Source organism: Apodemus sylvaticus, chromosome 12 (genome assembly GCF_947179515.1).
Source record: "Apodemus sylvaticus chromosome 12, mApoSyl1.1, whole genome shotgun sequence".
Taxonomy (NCBI): Eukaryota; Metazoa; Chordata; class Mammalia; order Rodentia; family Muridae; genus Apodemus; species Apodemus sylvaticus.
Window position 1 is genome coordinate 42706952 of NC_067483.1, and position 18168 is coordinate 42725119.

At 44.6% G+C, this 18168-nt stretch overlaps 1 protein-coding gene across 1 annotated transcript in view; it reads right to left on the reverse strand.

The window, feature by feature from the left end:
• Window positions 1-18168, reverse strand: part of LOC127697289 (maestro heat-like repeat-containing protein family member 7) — a 30714-nt gene that overhangs the window by 4798 nt on the left and 7748 nt on the right. Inside the window, exons 7-16 of the mRNA XM_052200322.1 lie at window positions 15680-15787; window positions 15088-15223; window positions 14286-14374; window positions 12872-13021; window positions 11378-11532; window positions 5104-5248; window positions 4542-4714; window positions 4066-4203; window positions 3855-3969; window positions 52-192 (exon numbers count right to left, since the gene is read on the reverse strand). Coding sequence (XP_052056282.1) covers window positions 52-192; window positions 3855-3969; window positions 4066-4203; window positions 4542-4714; window positions 5104-5248; window positions 11378-11532; window positions 12872-13021; window positions 14286-14374; window positions 15088-15223; window positions 15680-15787 — 1350 coding nt within the window. The remainder of the gene's footprint in view (window positions 1-51; window positions 193-3854; window positions 3970-4065; window positions 4204-4541; window positions 4715-5103; window positions 5249-11377; window positions 11533-12871; window positions 13022-14285; window positions 14375-15087; window positions 15224-15679; window positions 15788-18168) is intronic.

Below are 18168 nucleotides of genomic sequence, written 5' to 3' on the forward strand. Positions count from 1 at the left end.
TCCACCTATCCCTTCTCTACGGTATGTCCTTTACCCCTGTTCCATTCTCACCGTGTTTTTGTGCTTTGCAAAGGTTTCTGTGATCTGCAGGAATACATGCGCTGTGTCTAACTCATCACAGTTGAACCAATCTGCCAGAATCTTGGTGGCACCTTCATCCACCACACCTGCCACATCTGGGCAGCAGAGCAGCTGGCAAGCAGAAACAAGGAATGACAAAAAGGTAGGCAAGGGAACAACTGGTTCCAGATTCTTCCCAGAGCCTTTGACAAAGCTTAAAGGACAGTTCGCACCCTGCCATTTACTCGTGGGGCAAGTCTTCTGTATGCATCTTTGAGAGGAGTGAAGAGAGACACACAGAAGAATGTTCGCGGCCCTCACAGATCCTAGCCTTCAGTTGGGGAGCCGTTAAAGACATGACCATGAACTGCCTGGAGAATATCCTAAGCAAGGAACAAAGTGCCACAGACTGAAAGCAGCTACAAAGTATCGTGAATGGGAGTTAATAAAGGAGGAAGAACTTGAAATAGACTTGAAGGTAGGGGACCTCATGAAGCCCCAAGTCTTTAGACAAGAAGGCAAATAATTTAGTAGGAAAATAGGCAAAAGACATGGAAAGGATTCCAAGAGGACAGAGGACTGTGCATGCCTGTGTGTGTGTGTGTGTGTGTGTGCATCTGTGTCTATGTGCCTGTGTGTGTGCATGTGTGCATCTGTGTCTATGTGCCTGTGTGTGTGCATGTGTGCATCTGTGTCTATGTGCCTGTGTGTGTGCATGTGTGCATCTGTGTCTATGTGCCTGTGTGTGTGCATGTGTGCATCTGTGTCTATGTACCTGTGTGTGTGCAGGTCTGTGTCTGTGTATAATTAATTGTGTATGTGTGTACGCACGCATGTATGCCTATGTCTGTGTATATATGTGTGCATGTGTGTGCCTGTCTCTCTCTCCTCTCTCTCTCTCTCTCCTCTCTCTCTCTCTCTCTCTCTCTCTCTCTCTCTCTCTCTCTCTCTCTCTCTCTGTGTGTGTGTGTGTGTGTAAAGTCATGTAGACCTCAAGGTGGCCCATTCTTGTCAAGCCACCACACATATGTACTGCCAACCAGTCAGAACTTTGTAAATTCTCTGAGCCTGAGTTTTGTTCTCTATGAAGAGAGAATAAAATACCAGGGTTCAGCTTTGCAATTGCTCTGATTGAAAGCACACACCCCTGTCTATTTTAAATTCTTCTGCCTGTGACTGCCTCTAGATGGAGGTAACAGTGAACAAGGAGCTATAAGAGACTGTAAAATGTTCCTGGGTGTCGCAGATGTTAGCAATCTGTCTAAGCTCCGCTCCACAGTTACCTAGCAACAGTCAGGTGGGCCTGACCCACTGCACAAGGGGCTGCTTGCCCCCTCCTTGCCCTCTTGGTTTCTTGTTTCCCTCTTGCTCTCTCTTGCCTTCTCGCTCCCACGCCGGGCGGCCACTACTACTTCTCTACTCTCCTTCTCTCTGCCTTTCTCTGTCTCTACCACCCTCTTAACTCCCCTTCCCATGCCCTTAATACACTATTCTATGCTATACCATTGTGTGGCTAGTATAGAGGGAAGGGATGCCTCGAACGGGTCCTTCCCCCACACCTCGCCACCCCTCCGCAGGACATAGCCCCTTCTCTCTTTACCTTTTTGTAAACACATCAACAGTCTCACCTACACATCTGGACACACTTTCTCAGCTGGCACCTAAAACCCACTCATTCCCCACTTTATAACTGCCAAGCTCCCCTCCAGTTGCTAAGAATGGGCCTTCCCCATCTCTCTCCCTGAAGGCACTTAAAAACCCCAACTCCAGCCTGAAACTCCAACAAGAGTGACAGCTGAGCGAGTACTTATGTGAGTCTCTACTCATTTCAGCTGGGCACCAGCATTTGAGGGAACTTCTAGAGTGTTCCGCAGTACCAGCTATTTCTAGATCATAGCTGTAAACCAGGGAGCTAAGGGAAAACTAATGCCTGCGCCCACCCTAGAGCAGTTCTGAAGAAATGGGCACTGAATATCAGGAGAACGTGGTGAGGGGTTTAGCATACCTGGAGCATCAGTTCTCGGCCTGTGAATCACAACCTCTTTGCAGTGTGTGTGTGTGTGTGTGTGTGTGTGTGTGTGTGTGTGTGTGTATGTGTGTGTGTGTGTATGTGTGTGTGTCACACATCAGATATCCTGCAAGTCAGTTATTCACATTATAATTTATAATAGCAAAATTGCAGCTATGAAATAGCAACAAAGTAATTCCATGGTTGGGGGTCACCACAACTTGAGGAGCTGTGTTCAAGGGTCGCACCCTTAGGAAGGCCAAGAAGCACTACCCTAGAGGATTCTCATATGCAGCCAGGGCTCAGAACCGCTGCACAAGGAAATCAGCCTCTGGCTGTGTGTGCGACTCTCCTGTGCTGTCTCCCAAAGCTAAGCTCAGGGACCACCTGCTTACACAGCCAGATGAATACTTTAGAAAACAAAGGCTCCTGAGGACCCCAAGTCTGCTGAGCTAAGCCTCTCTGGTAAGGACCCAGGTATTTATCAATTTATCAGCACCAACTCCTGAGACCACTGCATGAACACACTCCCAACTAGTCAGGCCTCTGCATCCTCCAAGAGACTCCTTGGCATCCTTATCAAGTGTCTACTAGCATCTTAGAATGAAGATCACTGTTTATATCCTAGTACTATTGCTATTGTATCAAAAATAATCCATTTTTTTTTGTAGGTAGGGAGCAGTGAGCTGGATAAAGGCTCTTGCTGCCAAGATTGACACCTGAGTTCAGTCTCTGAGACCCACATGATAGAAGGACAGAACTGACTCTTGCATCTTGTTCTCTGACTTCCAAATCTGTGCCCACATCCACTCAATCAATCTATTAATAAATAGATAAATAAATGTAATAACTTTTAAACAGGGAGTTTGAATTTTTAAAGAAGTCGATTTAAAATTAGGACAAGGCAGATCTCAAAAAACCTGCTCAGTCCCCACTGGTGGAAGCCTCCACCTGAATCAGAATCAAAAGTCAGAGAAGCCACCCACACTTGAAATTTGCACTTCCACATACTATAGTCAGCAGTTAAGGCAATAGTCTAGAACACAGGAAGGATTTTGCATAGGGTGTTTATTACAGTATTGTTTGTACTTGTGTTAAATCAGAGACAGAGCATGCCAGCAATTATAGAACATTGATGTTAAACACCTGTCACGAAGAAACCCATTTCATTATAGACTGATCAAAAAAAAATTTAAAATCCAAAAGTGCAATGAAAAGAATCAAACAGAATATTTGAAAATGATTTCAACCTTACACACACACACACACACACACACATATTTCTAAATTCTCTACACATGTTCCCCTGTCCAATGACTAAATTGTAGAGTAAATTAAGGTGGCCAGTCAAAGCTGAAGTAACAGCAAGAGAGAATATTGGTGCTTCGTAAAGTCAGGGCAGAGTCAAAGCCCTAAGATTGAGACAGAGAAAGGCTTGTGACTCAAAGAAACCTCATCAAGAATTCTTACCCCTGCTGGTCAGTGGTGGTACATGCCTTTAATCCCAGCACTAGAGAGGCAGAGGCAGGAGGATTTCTGAGTTTAAGGCCAGCCTGGTCTACAGAGTGAGTTCCAGGATAGCCAGGGCTACACAGAGAAACCCTGTCTCGAAAAACAAAACAAAACAAAACAAAAGAATTTTTACCCCTGTTCCCTGGCCCATCCATGGGCAGGAGTAGACCAGGACACTTCTCTCCCTGGGAGCCTTCTAGAGGAGTCCCCACGGGGTACAGTTGCTTCCTGAGAAGCTGTCCCCACTGCCCTCTGCCCACCCTTCTCCAGTCACCTCTGCCAGAAACACCAGGGCTGTGAAGTAATTGGTACACCCTGGGCTCTGGAGGGTCCTGATGAAGAAGCTGAAGACAGGGCGATTGTGCCAGCAGTTCTTGACAACCAGAGATCTGAGATAACGACAGAATGTTCAAAGTAAGACTGGGGCCACAGGAGAGGACCAAAGCCCAGAAGGTTCTCCACCCAGGGACTGGGACACAGCTCACCTGGCCAAGAGACTGACTCCTTCATAATGTCTTTCAGGGCTGACGAGCAGTTCCCAGCCCCCAAGTGTCTGAATATAAGACAAGTGGTCTATGTACCCCGAGTTGCGCAGTAAGGTCTTCAATGCCTCTATAGAAGAACTGGGGACACAGCAGGAGGCAGGGAGTCACTGCCAGCCATGCTCTCCTAACCCATGTGACTTCCCCTTCCCCATCCTGTGACTAATGAACCTGACCGTGGGACCGCTTACAGACCAAAAACGTTTCACAGTTGAATCAGACAAGGGTTATGAGGGTGTCCCAGTCAACACAGGAAGTGCTTTAGTACAGAAAACACATCCACCCACCGGTGGTACCACTTTAAAGTCTTTCCAAGGAATTCTAGGACGGCTTATTGAGTCGGTGTGTGTAATAAGTGTGAAGGGTGTGAAAGACCAAGTTAATAATCCTTAGCGCACTGGCCCTGGGGCCCAAGGTACCTCACGGCGTCCCCGAATTCCGTCTCAGTCGGCGCATTCTGGGCCACGATGCTCCCTTTAGTCACCAGGGAAGAGATTTGGAAAAGCAGTGCCACGAACAGGGAGGCGAAAAAGGTCTGCACCTCGAACTGCTGATTCGGTACCAGCAGCAGCTCGTGAATAGCCCTGGTGGCCTGGAATGACAAAGAGCAGGCCACCTTTACCGTCACTCATAGTTCCTGCCCTAGTCCCTACCGCCTGTCCAGTGAAGACGGAGCACAAGGCAGACTGTGTGTTCTGGTAACTACAGCTCCGCTTCAGCCTCTCAGGGGCCCTCAGCAGTCAGGCAGGCCCCGGGGTATTTGCGTACAACAACTGTGGCCCCACCTCCAATACCAAAATCTGTTTCTTCTGTCCTAAGCGAGTCAATTGGCTAGAAACCCTCTTTCTAACCCAGCCCTGAGACTCTGCTATTAGAATGCCCAACGAAACATGGGCCCTAAATGGTACTGGTTCACAGAACCGGAACGAGTCTGTCAGAAATCCCAGTGTGTTTCCTTCCCAGCTCCCAGTCGGGCCATACAATCAACGTCGACAGCTCTGTTTCATGGTCAGCCTCCTGGTCCTTGGGGGCCTGGGGTGAAATTATCCTCTGCAGAAGATACTCCATGATCACTTGGTAGCCTTTCGGAAAGGAAGCCAGGATTTCCCAGGATTTGTATGCCCCTCTGTAGAGTCAGAAACCACCAACAGTTACAGGTGACTCATACACACTAAAAGACATGCTCACTAAACAAACGCACAAACTCACACACATACTAAATAAACATATTTTTTTCAAAAAGGAGACTTTCGCTGCTGCCCACATGGCACAGCATGTACCCTAGGGACAAACGCAAAGTAGAGCCAGGTACAAGCCAGGTGGTGGTGGTGCATGCCTGTAATCCTCTGGGAGGCAAAGGCAGGCGGATTTCTGAGTTCAAGGCCAGCCTGGTGTACAGAGTGAGTTCCAGGACAGCCAGGGCTATACAGAGAAACCCTGCCTCAGAAAAAACCAAATCAAAGAAGAAGAAGGAGGAGGAGGAGGAGGAGGAGGAGGAGGAGGAGGAGGAGGAGGAGGAGGAGGAGGAGGAGGAGGAGAGGAGAAGGAGAGGAGCCAGGTACAGATGGCGGGCAGTCAGACCGACAGCGACTTCCTAACGGTGACAATAGAGGGACAGACAAGAGGTCAGGCCATCCAGGTTGAACAACAGCAAAATGCTAACCTAAGAAAGAGTTCACGCATGAGCAAATGGACGGCTTACAAATGGACAGACTCTTACTAGAGGACTCAGGACAGACTTCCAGGGAGAAGAAAGCCTCCTTCACAAGGAAAGTGTAGGATACGAAAAGATGATGGCATCCAAATAAAGTGATGTATCTAAACTCGGTGTCAGCATGAGAATGTGGGCAGAAACCCTAAAATAGCAACAACTCCAAGCACAAAAGAGTGAGCAAGTGTGGAACGGGTGCATGATAAAATATTATAAAACAATCTAAGGGACTGATACCCGGTTCTAACAAACTGGATGAAACCTGGCAATACAATATTAAGAACTTATCAGATCAAATAAATATAAGTACATTCATGTGCAGAGGATTTGCTAACACGTTTTTAACCAGACTTGTATAATAATTTTGAAGGCAGTAGAAAACAATTTTTTTCAAATATCCATTCAACCTACAACAAAATTAATAACCAGAGCTTACTAGTTCATACACATCAAAAGTTTTAATCCAAAAGGCAGTGGGGGGAGGGTGTTGAAGATCATGTTCCCCAATTGTTATTCAAAGAGAGAAAATTGATCAAAATGTCTAACATTTGAAGACTATGTTCAGTTTAAGACCCTGGGATGAGGGACGGAGGAGCATCTTTTACATAGCAAAGCAGACCTAGCCTCCAGGTTCTCCCAGCATTCCTCAGTCCCTACCTGGCACACCCTGCCCCCAACCCTGAACTTTCCAGATCAGGGGCTGAGCTGCCCTTCTCACAGAGGCTCCTCCCTATATAATCCAGACATTTTGATCTCTTTTCTCCTCCTCCTCCTCTTCTCTCTTTCTCTCTCCAACCTCTCCCCATAGTGACTCCTCTGGCCTCAATTCCTGAGATCATTAAACTTACCAAGGACAGCTTCCCAGTAAACACATCAGCCTTTAATATACTCTCATCTGGCCTGGACTGGCTCATTTCAACAGCAGAGAAATAAGCTATCAGACAGAAGTTGTTTAAGATCTATATATGGGGCTAGGGAGATGGCTCAGTGGCTAAGAGCACTGACTGCTATTCCAGAGGTCCTGAGTTCAATTCCCAGCAACCACATGGTGGCTCACCACCATGTCATGGGATCCGATGCCCTCTTCTGGTGTCTCTGAAGAGAGTAATAACCAGAATGTATGTGATATACATTAACATAAATAAATAAATCTTTTTTAAAAAGTTGCTTTAAGCCGGGCGTGGTGGCGCATGCCTGTAATCCCAGCACTTGGGAGGCAGAGGCAGGCGGACTACACAGAGAAACCCTGACTCAAAAAACAAACAAACAAAAAAGTTGCTTTAAAAAAAAAAGATCTGTATAGATGTATCATTGGATATTTTGGTGAAATTTAAAGTTGATTCGAGTTTTTTTTGTTTTGTTTTGTTTTGTTTTAATTAGCAGAATAAAGTAGAAACTTCCTTCCCATGATAAGAAGATTTATTAGAAATTAATAATAAGCAATTTAAGTTTCTGTTGTCCACCGAGAGTGAGAGAGCTCACTGTAGTCCTGCTTTCTTGATAATTACAATGGAAAACACAAAAATCTTTCCTCCCCCTTTCTCAGCAGTTCATAGATACCGTCAGAAATCAGTGAGCATACAGCTGAATAACACTATCAAACAGCTCAATCTAACTTAGAAAACCTGAGCTGGATTAGATCCTGAAAACTTAATAAAAGCAGGCAGATTGGTGACCAAAGCCAGAATAAGGAAAACTAACCTATTGAGTAAAAAGCCCCAGATTCTGCTCTTTCTCTTTTATCTCCCAACTTTGACCTACACATGACCCCAGAGCAAAACTGTGCACCAGACACTGGCAACAGAAGCTCTGGGTGAAATTGTCTCCCGGAGCAGGGGAAATGCCCTATGAGTCAGGAGGCGTGAGTGGGCCTTTGTTCATTGTGCTCTTTCCAATTCCTGTCTGGGTGACTCTGCAGACCCGCAGGGTGCAAGCCGGCCAGCTGCCGCACAGAGATGAACGACTTGGTAAGTAGGTGAGGAGGAAATCTCTGCTCTTGCTGCTGAGGGTTTGTTTTATTGTTCTAACTCGTGTCTGTGGCACTGGGAATCAACCTGCAGGCGTAGGGCCTCCACCTCCTGAACCACAGGCTAGCACCTCCCTATTACAGTCCTTGTTGTTTTCCAGGTCTTTCCCCACCACAACCCCATTTCATCACCCTAGTAACTGTACTGTGTACCAACAAAGAGAACTTAAAATTCCAGCATGAACCCAGCTTGGCAAACAGAAGACCTGGGAAAAGATCCTTAAAACAGAGGCAGCAGGTGAGGACCTGGGTCTATGTGAGAGCCAGCACAGGTCCCCACCTCAGGTGACCCAGGTACCGAAGAAGGCTCAAATAATCCCCAAGACAAAGGAAGCCTCGTAGGAAAGAAACAGAGAGATCACCCCAGAATCCTATATTCAGTGAAAATAATTTTTTAAATGAAGGTAAAATAGGAAATAGTCTCATATGAAAAAAATAAGGGAAATTATTACCTAAAGATGTGCTTTCGGTAAAAGTTTAATAAAAAGTCTTCATCTAAGGAGAATTTTTATTATAGGAAAATAAAAACTTCAATAATAAAAAGCAATAGACCAGCACTCTGGGAGGCAGAGGCAGGCAGATTTCTGAGTTCGAGGCCAGCCTGGTCTACAGAGAGAGATCCAGGACAGACAGGGCTATACAGAGAAACCCTGTCTCGAAAAAAACAAATCCAAAAAGCCAAAAAAAAAAAAAAAAAAAAAAGCAATAGAAATAGTAAACCTTTGGGTAACAGTAATGGGTCATTTTCTCCTCTTAGTTTAGTTTAAAAATATACATGACTGTTAAAAAGTAAAACAATAATCTTTAACAGTTTATTCAATATATGTAAATGTGAGATGGATAACAACCGTCACAGCAAGCAAGGAAGACAAAAGAAACTGTTAGTTCTTCCTTTTCCTAAAGTTCTTGATATCAGCTATTATTAGACTACAGTGTGGCCATATAAACTCTTAATCACCTAATAAATTAAAAGTAAAGTCTGATCTAATGAATGTCTAGGTAAAGAAAATGTAATAAATGAAAGAATTCAAGTAATTCAAAAAGTTACAGAAAAGTTCCTATAGACAGACACAACAGAGAAACAGAAAACAAATAATAAAACCGTTCATAAATGCAAATAAACCACCAATTACGTTAACTGTAAGTGGTTTAAATATATAAATTAAAAGGGAAGACTTGGGGCTGGAGAGATGGCTCAGCGGTTAAGAGCACTGACTGCTCTTCCCAAAGTCCTGAGTTCAAATCCCAGCAACCACATGGTGGCTCACAGCCATCCATAATGAGATCTGATAACCTCTTCTGGTGTGTCTGAAGGCAGCTACAGTGTACTTACATATAGCAATAAATAAATAAAATCTTTAAAAAAAAAAAGGGAAGACTTTTCAGACTGGCTAAAAGAACATGATCAAGCTTCGTGGTGAGCCATTTGGCCTAACATGCATGAGACTCTAAGTCAGTGTGAACACACACAGACACCCCAAAATATAACTGTATATTATGTAGAAATAAGAAGAAACTTATTCTAGATATATTAGTTAACATAAAAGATCAGAAGAGCAAATGGTGTCCTAGTCCAAAAGGTACAATCCACCATGTTAACAGGATGAGAAAGAAAAGCCACACCATCATTTTAATAGATGTAATAAAAGTGTTTAACTAAATTTAATTTCCGTTTGTGATAAACACTCTTAACAAGCTACAACTGTAAAGGAACTTTCCTTAATACTATTTGAAATACTTGAAACTTTATTTTGTTTGGGGTTGGAAAGATGATTCTGTGGCTTAGAGCATATACTGATCTAGAAGACCAGTACCCACACTTGGTTCCAGCACTCACATCAGAGAGCTTCACAGCCATTGTAAGTCCAGTTTCAGGGGCTCTGATGCCCTCTCTAGCTTCTACAAATAATGTAATCATGTTCAGATATAGAGATAGAGATAGAGATAAAGATAGAGATAGAGATAGAGAAAGAGATAGAGATAGAGATAGAGATAGAGATAGAGATAGAGATAGATATATATTGTGTGTGTGTGTGTGTGTGTGTGAGTGTGTGTGTGTGTGTGTGTGTGTGTGTGTGTGTGTGTGTGTAGGTCAAAAGACATTTGTTCCACTCTGGCTGCTCTTCCAAAATGCCAGGGTTCAATTCCCAGCACTCACATGGCAGCTCACAGCCATCTGTAACTCCAGTTCCAGGGAATCCAACACCTTCTTCTGGCCTTTGTTAGTATCAGGCCTACACATGGTGTCTAGACATGCATGTAGACAAAACACCCATACACACAAAATTAAATTAAATTAAATAATTAAAGACCACTTGTGAGAATGTTTTCCTTATACCATGTGGGTCCCAGGGTTTGAACTTGAGTCATCAGACTTGGTAGCAGTACTTTTACTTGTGAAGCCATCCACATATTATATGATTGTAGATACAGGACACTCTGGAAAAGGTAAAATGATGGGGACAGAAGACAGACCAGTGGTTGCCAGCCACTGAGGGGCCAGAAAGGAGCTGGCCCTAAGAAACACGAGGGAACTGGGGAAGGTAGTCATGGGCTTGCCCTCATGGCTGCTGATGAGTACTGTGACTGTATAGCTGGAGAATTCATATAACTATGTGTTAAGATGGTGAGCGTGCTGTATGTGTATTAACTTTTTATTTAAAAAAGAGAATTAAAATTATAATATAGTATAACCATACAATATAAGACCAAGAAGCCATAAAATTTTGCCTATTAAAGGTTTCAACTGAGAAAATTCTATAATAAAACATTAAATGAAAAATATACAAATTGGTAAATACAATATGGGCTTAACTATGCATATATATTATATATAATAAACATATATTGTATATAACATTTTATATATAATACATATATGTTATATAACATAGTATACATATATATATATATATATATATATAGTTTTTCTACCTGCTTTCAGTAGATAGACAAATTATAATTTATACCCATATGATAGCAGAAGGTGCTATTGGCCAAAATTTAATACTTTTTTTTTTGCTTCATTTTTTCTAAATTTTCCATGCTTCCAAGGTTTTCTGTGGTAAAGCAGACAGCTGTTAGACTCACTCTTCTCTGAATAAATAAGAAAATATTAAATATTTGAATACATTGTAAGAATAAGCTAGGGACTGGGGAGATGCATTCGGAGCCCCAGCACCCACACATAAAGTTGCATACAGCAGCTCACATCTGTAACCCCGGGACTGGGGAAGCAGAGAGCCAGGTCCCAGGAGCCTGGTGACAAACTCATCACACTGAACTGGTGAGCTCCAGGTTCAGTGAGAAACCCTGTCTCAGCAAAGTAAGGTGGTGAAGTGTGGTTAAGGAAGATACACACCATTGTCTCTAGCCCCCCCCCACACACACACACACGCACGCACGCACGCATGAGAGCGCACATGCAGACATACATGAACATGCACGTGCACACATAAAATAAGCTATTTAAAGGACAACTAGTGTTGTGTAAGTTTGTAGCTGACGGGGTGCCTCACCTTTGTGACTGGTCCTTTATTTTAAACAGCGTCAGGATGACCTCATCCGTGTGGGCTTGGACCAGCAATTGGAAGACCTTCTTTATGGTATTCTGGGCAGTTTTCTCAGTGACTCTGTCTATGTGATAGTAAATTAACTTGATGATTTCTGGCACCTGAAAGAGCGGGATGGGGGCTTTTTCTCGACTGCAACTCCAGCAGAGCAGGAGTCACAGGTCACTGAAGCATGCGGCTACAAACAATATAGTAACCTAGTGTCAGGTCCAAGTCCACCTCTGTCTGCAGCACTCCGCTCTGGCCAGCTGACCCCAATGGACCTGTAGCTCCAGACTTTCAGAGGAGCAGACAGAACACAGCCGTGGGGGCCATGCCATGTCTGGAAAGCATGGCAGGAAGAAGAAAGGAAAAATGACTTGGGAAGTGGAAGACAGGGGCATATATACGACCATTGCCTCAAAAGAGCATCGTGGAGAAGGAATTTAGCAGTATTAGAACTGGAAGTGGTGCATGTGTGTGAGTGTGTGTGTGTGTGTGTGTGTGTCCTCCTGTTTACAGGCTATGGTAGAGTCTGCTTCATGTAGAATGGTGTGGACTTGGGATTGCCGTACCACTGGAATTTGAATGTCACTTCAAAGCTTGCTACCTGTGTGACTTGGAGGAAGACTTTCGTCTTCCCTGTGTTTTGTGTTCTCACTTAGAAAACAAGACAAATCATTTTATCTGTGACAGCATCTGCGTTAACACATCTATCTGCATTGGTTAGAGCGGAGTTGCTCTCTGTGGGTCACGACCCCTTTGGCGGTTGAATGGCCCTTCCATGGGGGTCACGTATCAGATATTCTGCATATCAGATATTTACATTACCATTTTTAATAGTAACAAAATCATAGTTATGAGGTAGAAACAGAAATAATATTCTGGCTGGGGGAGGGGATCACCAAAACATGAGGAGCTGTATTAAAGGCCACAGCATTAGGAAGGCTGAGAACTACTGAGCCAGAGCATTACCTGTCATGCAAGAAGTCCAGAAACAAGCCAGGCAGTGGAGGTGCACACCTTTAATCCCAGCACTTCGGAGGCAGAGGCAGGAGGATTTCTGAGTTCAAGGCCAGACTGTTTTACAGAGTGAGTTCCAGGACAGCCAGGGCTACAGAGAAACCCTGTCTGGGGTGGGGTGGGGTGGGGCTGGGGCGGAGGAAAAGTCCAAAAACTTCAATCTCCAAGGCTTATGGCCTCTTTGGGCCATACTTTCCTCATTGCTTAACATTAAGCGTGTGTGTGTGTGTGTGTGTGTGTGTGTGTGTGTGTGTGAACTTTCATTCTTCTTAACAAAATAGCTTTTGCACTATTTTGAAAACAACTCACTAAGTAGGCTTTTCTCTTTGGGGTTAAAGGATTTGGGTTTCCTCAAGCTCAAGTTGATAGAAAATAAAACCAGATTCCCCCAAAACAGAACAGAAAGACATTGAAGCAGGGAGTCCCCTAAAATCCTACCTTGGAAACTTCTGTAACAGAGTACCTCAGGATAATCTTTAACATCTTGGAGGCTGCAAAGACATCATTTGTGCTGCCTTTGATCATGGACTCGATGGCCACCAAAAGCACATCAGCTCTCTCTTCAGGGGTCAGGTATTTCCTAAAGATCTGAGAGAAGAAAGAAACTCTCCATGCCAGCATCCCACTCGAGGACTGCCCCAGAGCATCTGGCAACTGTCCGCAGAGACCCATCAGGCCTGGTCCAGTTAGGAGACAGCGGGGGAAGCATCTACAGTGTGAGAGCTTCTCCAGGGTGCCATCGACTCCGATGTCCCCAAGAGGGAGCGATCGTCCAGACACTGTGACCCCGAGATGGCTGGCCAAGGCCTTGTCTTTCTAAACATGAATTGGAAACATGCTCCATGCCTAGTGACTTTACAGAATTCCAGAGCACTGAAAGGCAGACATGCCTGACTCAGGAACCTGCAAATGGGAAGCTCGCTGCGATCAATCAGTATTGGTACCAACGCTGTGCGTGGCTTCATGGTTGGGAGCTAGGGAGGAATGTGAGGAAGACGCTCGATGGCTTTGCCCTCTGGGTCCTCGCCATCATCCTGATTAGTGTGGAGGGAAAAGTTAATAATGGCTCTGACGGGGCACTGAAACCAGCTGGAAAGACTGAAAAAGGCTTCCTGGAGTCCAGTCCTGAGGAGACTGCGGAGCAAGTTGTAGCAATAAGGTAGAATATGCAAAGGTGGCGGTGCACAGGACCTCAGTGTGACTAGAGTGTCCTGCGAGGAAGACTGAGGAAGGACAAGGCAGGACAGGTAAGGGAGGGACCAGACCACAAGGGCCTCTCTGGACCCACTGAGAAGGTCCAGCCTGCAGAGTAAGGAGAAGAGAGTTTGCACTCAGTCTGAAGGGAACATTGAGAGTTTGTATTTTAGAAACATTTTCCCAGGTGACAGAGAGGTGGTGAGAAATGGAGCATTTAGTAAAAGGCTGCTGTGGGCAAGAGGTGAGAGGGAACTCAATTACAGTAACTGATACAGGGCTGTAGCAGGGTGGACAGACTGAAGACCCAGACAGATGGCAGAGGCAGACAGGTGGAGTTGGATGTGGAGAGGAAGAGAGGGAGGAACGGAGGATGTTTTCTATGTAGCTGGCTGAGGTGATCTGGATTGACTGAGCTTGGGGGACATCAGCATATCTTTCTAAAACTCTCTTAGTGACCTCCAAGTTCATACCACTCAAGTGTCACTAGGAGAGGATGTGCCTCACACTTTCAGCTGCTTGTCTCTGAGAACTTGGACTTTGCAAATGCTTCTCTTTGTAGGGATTACTTCTATAATCTACTCCCCAGCCTTCTCTCTCCCCCACTCCCCTCCCACCCTCACCCCGGACATCCCATGCATGTGGGTATCTGGGTTACCAGTGTGAGACTCTGCATGTTGGCCATCAAGTTTCCACGGAACTGCTTTTGTAAGTCCTTCAGGATGGCCTCCGTCTTCGGTCTGACACCTCCAATCCAAAAGCAGCAAGTAAGGGGCTAGGCCTTCACGGCGGGAAATGAACCCATGCTCCCATCTCTCCTCCAAGCTTCTGAGGGCCATGAAGACAGAAAAGGCATAGCCCTGGAAGCACAGAGGGACTTCCCTAACACTGTAGGGAGGTGAAGGGAGGATGTGGGTTGGGAGCCAAGCTGGCCCCCGTTCCAAATATGGACTGCGTCATTCCCGTGATCCTCCACTGTACCTCCGCTGAATCTTAAGAAGCCAGGGTCTCTGAAATTGCTTTTGTGGGGAGTTTACAAATTCCCTGGTCCCTTTGTGATCATGACTATCTGAAACAGAAGGGCTAGATAGGAGGGGGGAAAAGCCTCCACATTTGTTCTGCAAGGAAGCTTCCCTGGTTCTATGCATATGGTTGGGATGGGGCAGCTGGGAAATACTGAGAACCCAAGAGGATCCCATAAGTGACAGCAAACTAGCTGCCCTTGCCAAGAATGTCATTGAAAAGGACACAGTATCAGATATGGGGCTGGCATTTATCCAAGTGAAGGTTATTGCTGCCATCAATTGATCTCCTGGTCTCACTGTGTCATGGTGCATCATGCCATCTCTCGGATGCCCCTGCTAGAGGGAGCGGCCTTTGGGGGTATGTCTGGAACAATGGCTACGCCCACTGATCCTGTGCAACCATCTGCGAGCGGCCCCCGAGTGCAGTTCTCTTACTTCTCTGAAGCACGAGGATGATGAACAGGTAGTGCAGGGCCTCTAAGGCGCCTGTGCAGATGTCTTGGCTGGGATTCAGGCAGAAGATGCTGAAGGTGCCCATCAGTTTCCCAGTTATGGTGAAGGATGCCATGTGCTGACAGGAAGGAGAAATGGTTGCCTCTTCTCATCCTGAAGGAGCCCCTCCCTGTTGAGATCCCCACCCCAAACTTCTTCCTTCCACCACTGTCTCTATTTACCCCGTCCCTTCTACCCCACACTGTCCGGGGCCAAGAAAAGCTTCCCTGGTCAACATGTAAGGAAAAGGACTGCCAGAGCCCTGAAACACATTAACTTGAGGGCACTGAGTCTCTATCTAGCTGTATAGGACCCCAAGCAGGCTCATCAAAGCCTATTAGGCTCAGGACAAACCCAAGAGCGAATCAAGCTTCTTGGTTGTCGGGGACAGAAATAAACTCTGATGCAGAAAAGTGGCACATATTCTGACTACATGCCCTCCAGCTACCCCTGCAGAACCCTGGCTCAGTAAGTGCCCCTCTCCAGAGAAGCAAGGCATGCTGGGTCAGTCTTGGGCCGATCTCCAAATACTCACTGACAGTTCAGAGAAATTGCAAATAAACCTCAGCAATCGGGAAATAGTGCCCAGGGCTCGGATCTGCTCTTGCACTTTGTCTGACAGCATTAACCAAGGTAAGATGATCTGCAGAAGGGACAGAGAGGATCATCAGCATGGCAGCAGAACAGTTCTCCCTTCCGAGCTTGGCCGGTGTCTACAGCTGACAATCAGAAGGAACAGGAGGAAGCTATACCCGGCACCCATGCTGCGAACTTGGAAGGGAAGTCCTAATTCACTCAATCTGTTCCCCTTTGAGTCTCTTCTCACAGGAAATGCAGAGAGAGAGAGAGAGAGAGAGAGAGAGAGAGAGAGAGAGAGAGAGAGAGAGCCCACCTATGTGTAAAATCCTGGGTAGTTCACACCTGAGCTTTATTTCCATGTGCAGTGACTCAAGGATGCAGTGTTTTTCTTATCTTTCCATCAGGTTCTGCTGGGTAGCCTGTATTGTGAGGGGTCTATGACAGTCCCCTTGACCAGTTGCTTGAAGGAAGGTAACTCCCACCAGCACTTGGTTTTTGTTTGAAAGCCTATGGTGTCTGGCAGAGGTATTATTAATTCTTTATATATGTTTTTTATGTAGAGTTTACCCTAAAGATCTTTAGTATTATTCTACTGTTCAAAGTCAAATTAAAATAAATTATGTCACATTATGTTACCATAAGTTTATAGAAAAAAAATTTTTAAACAAAGTGGTAAATATAATCCAAATTTTGTTGCATATAAAATAACGTGTTTTCTGGTCATCCTACCAAAAGCAACTTGCAACCCAATCTCCATCAAAATCGTGACACAAATTTATACAGACATTGAAAGGATAATTCTTAACTTTGTATGGAAGAAAAAAGAAAACAGGTTGGTTAAAACAATCCTGTATAATAAAAGAACTGCTAGAGGTATCATGGTCCCTGATTTCAATTGTACTACAGAGCTAGAGTAATAAAAAAAGTAAAAGTGTATGGTATTGGCATAAAAACAGACCTGTTCTTCAACTGAATCAAATTGAAGACCAACACACCTATGGAGGTCTGATTTTTTTTTTTTTTTGAACAACCCTGAAACACACACTGGGAAAAAAATTGAACAGCATTTTAAACAAATGGTGCTGGCTAAACTGGATGTCAGCATATCCAGTTGCTGGAATGCATCATATCTATCACCCTGCAAAAAACTCATGTCCAAGTGGATCAAAGCTGGCAACATAAAGGCAGATACACCAAACCTAAAAGAAGAGAACGTGGGGAATAACCTTGAACACACTGAGAGAGAAGACAGCCTCCTGAGCAGATGACACCAGCTCAGGCGCTAAGATCAACAACTGAAAAATGGGACCTCATGAAACCAAAAAGCCTCTGTAAGGCAAAGGACACAGTCAGACAAAGTGGCAGCCTATAGGATGGAAAAAGATTTTTACTAACTCTATATTTGATAGAGGACTAATATCCAAAATATATAAAGAACTCAAGAAACCAGATATCAAAAAAAAAAAAAAAACCCAAATAATCCAATACAGTACAGGGCTGGAGAGATGGCTCAGCGGTTAAGAGCACTGTCTGCTCTTCCAGAGGCTCTGAGTAATGGGATCCAATGCCCTCTTCTGGTGTTTCTGAAGACAGCTATAGTATACTCACATATATAAAATAAATAAATGATTTTAAAAATATAGTACAGATCTAAATGGAATTCTCAATAGAACAATCTCAAAGTGGATGAGAAACATTCAAAGAACTATTCAACATCCTTAGCCATCAGGGAAATGCAAATTAAAACTACTTTGAGATTTTATCTTATACCTATCAAAATGGCTAAGATCAATAACAGAAGTGGTGGGGATGTGGAGCAAGGGCAGCACTCTTTCATTGCTGATGGGAATGCAAACTTGTACAACCACTATGGGAATCAATATGGCAGATCCTCAGAATATTGGAAATCAATATACCTCAAGATCCAGCTATATTACTCTTGGGCATATACCCAAAAGATGGCTCCATTCTACCACAAGGACACTCACTCAGCTATGTTCAGTGTAGCGTTATTCCTAATAGCCAGAAACTAGAAACAATGTAGATGTCCCTCAACTGAAGAATGGATAAACAAAATGTGGTACACCTACACAATGAAGCATTGCTCAGCTGCTAACAAAAATGACATCACGAAATTCACAGGCAAATAGATGGAAGTAGAAAAAAATCATCCTGAGTGAGGTAAACCAAACTCAGAAAGACAAATATGGTGTGAATTCACTTATCAGTAGATATTAGCTGTTAAATAAATGATAACCAAGCTACAATCCATAGACCCACAGAGGTTAGGTAAAGAGGAGGGATCCGGGGGATGGGACTCTTAGATCCCCTGGGAAGGGGAAAGAGAATAGATTTTTTTTCCACGACAGGATTTCTTTCCCCTTGGCTGTCCTGGAATTTGCTTGGTAGACCAGGTTGGCATCAAACTCAGAGATCTTCCTGCTC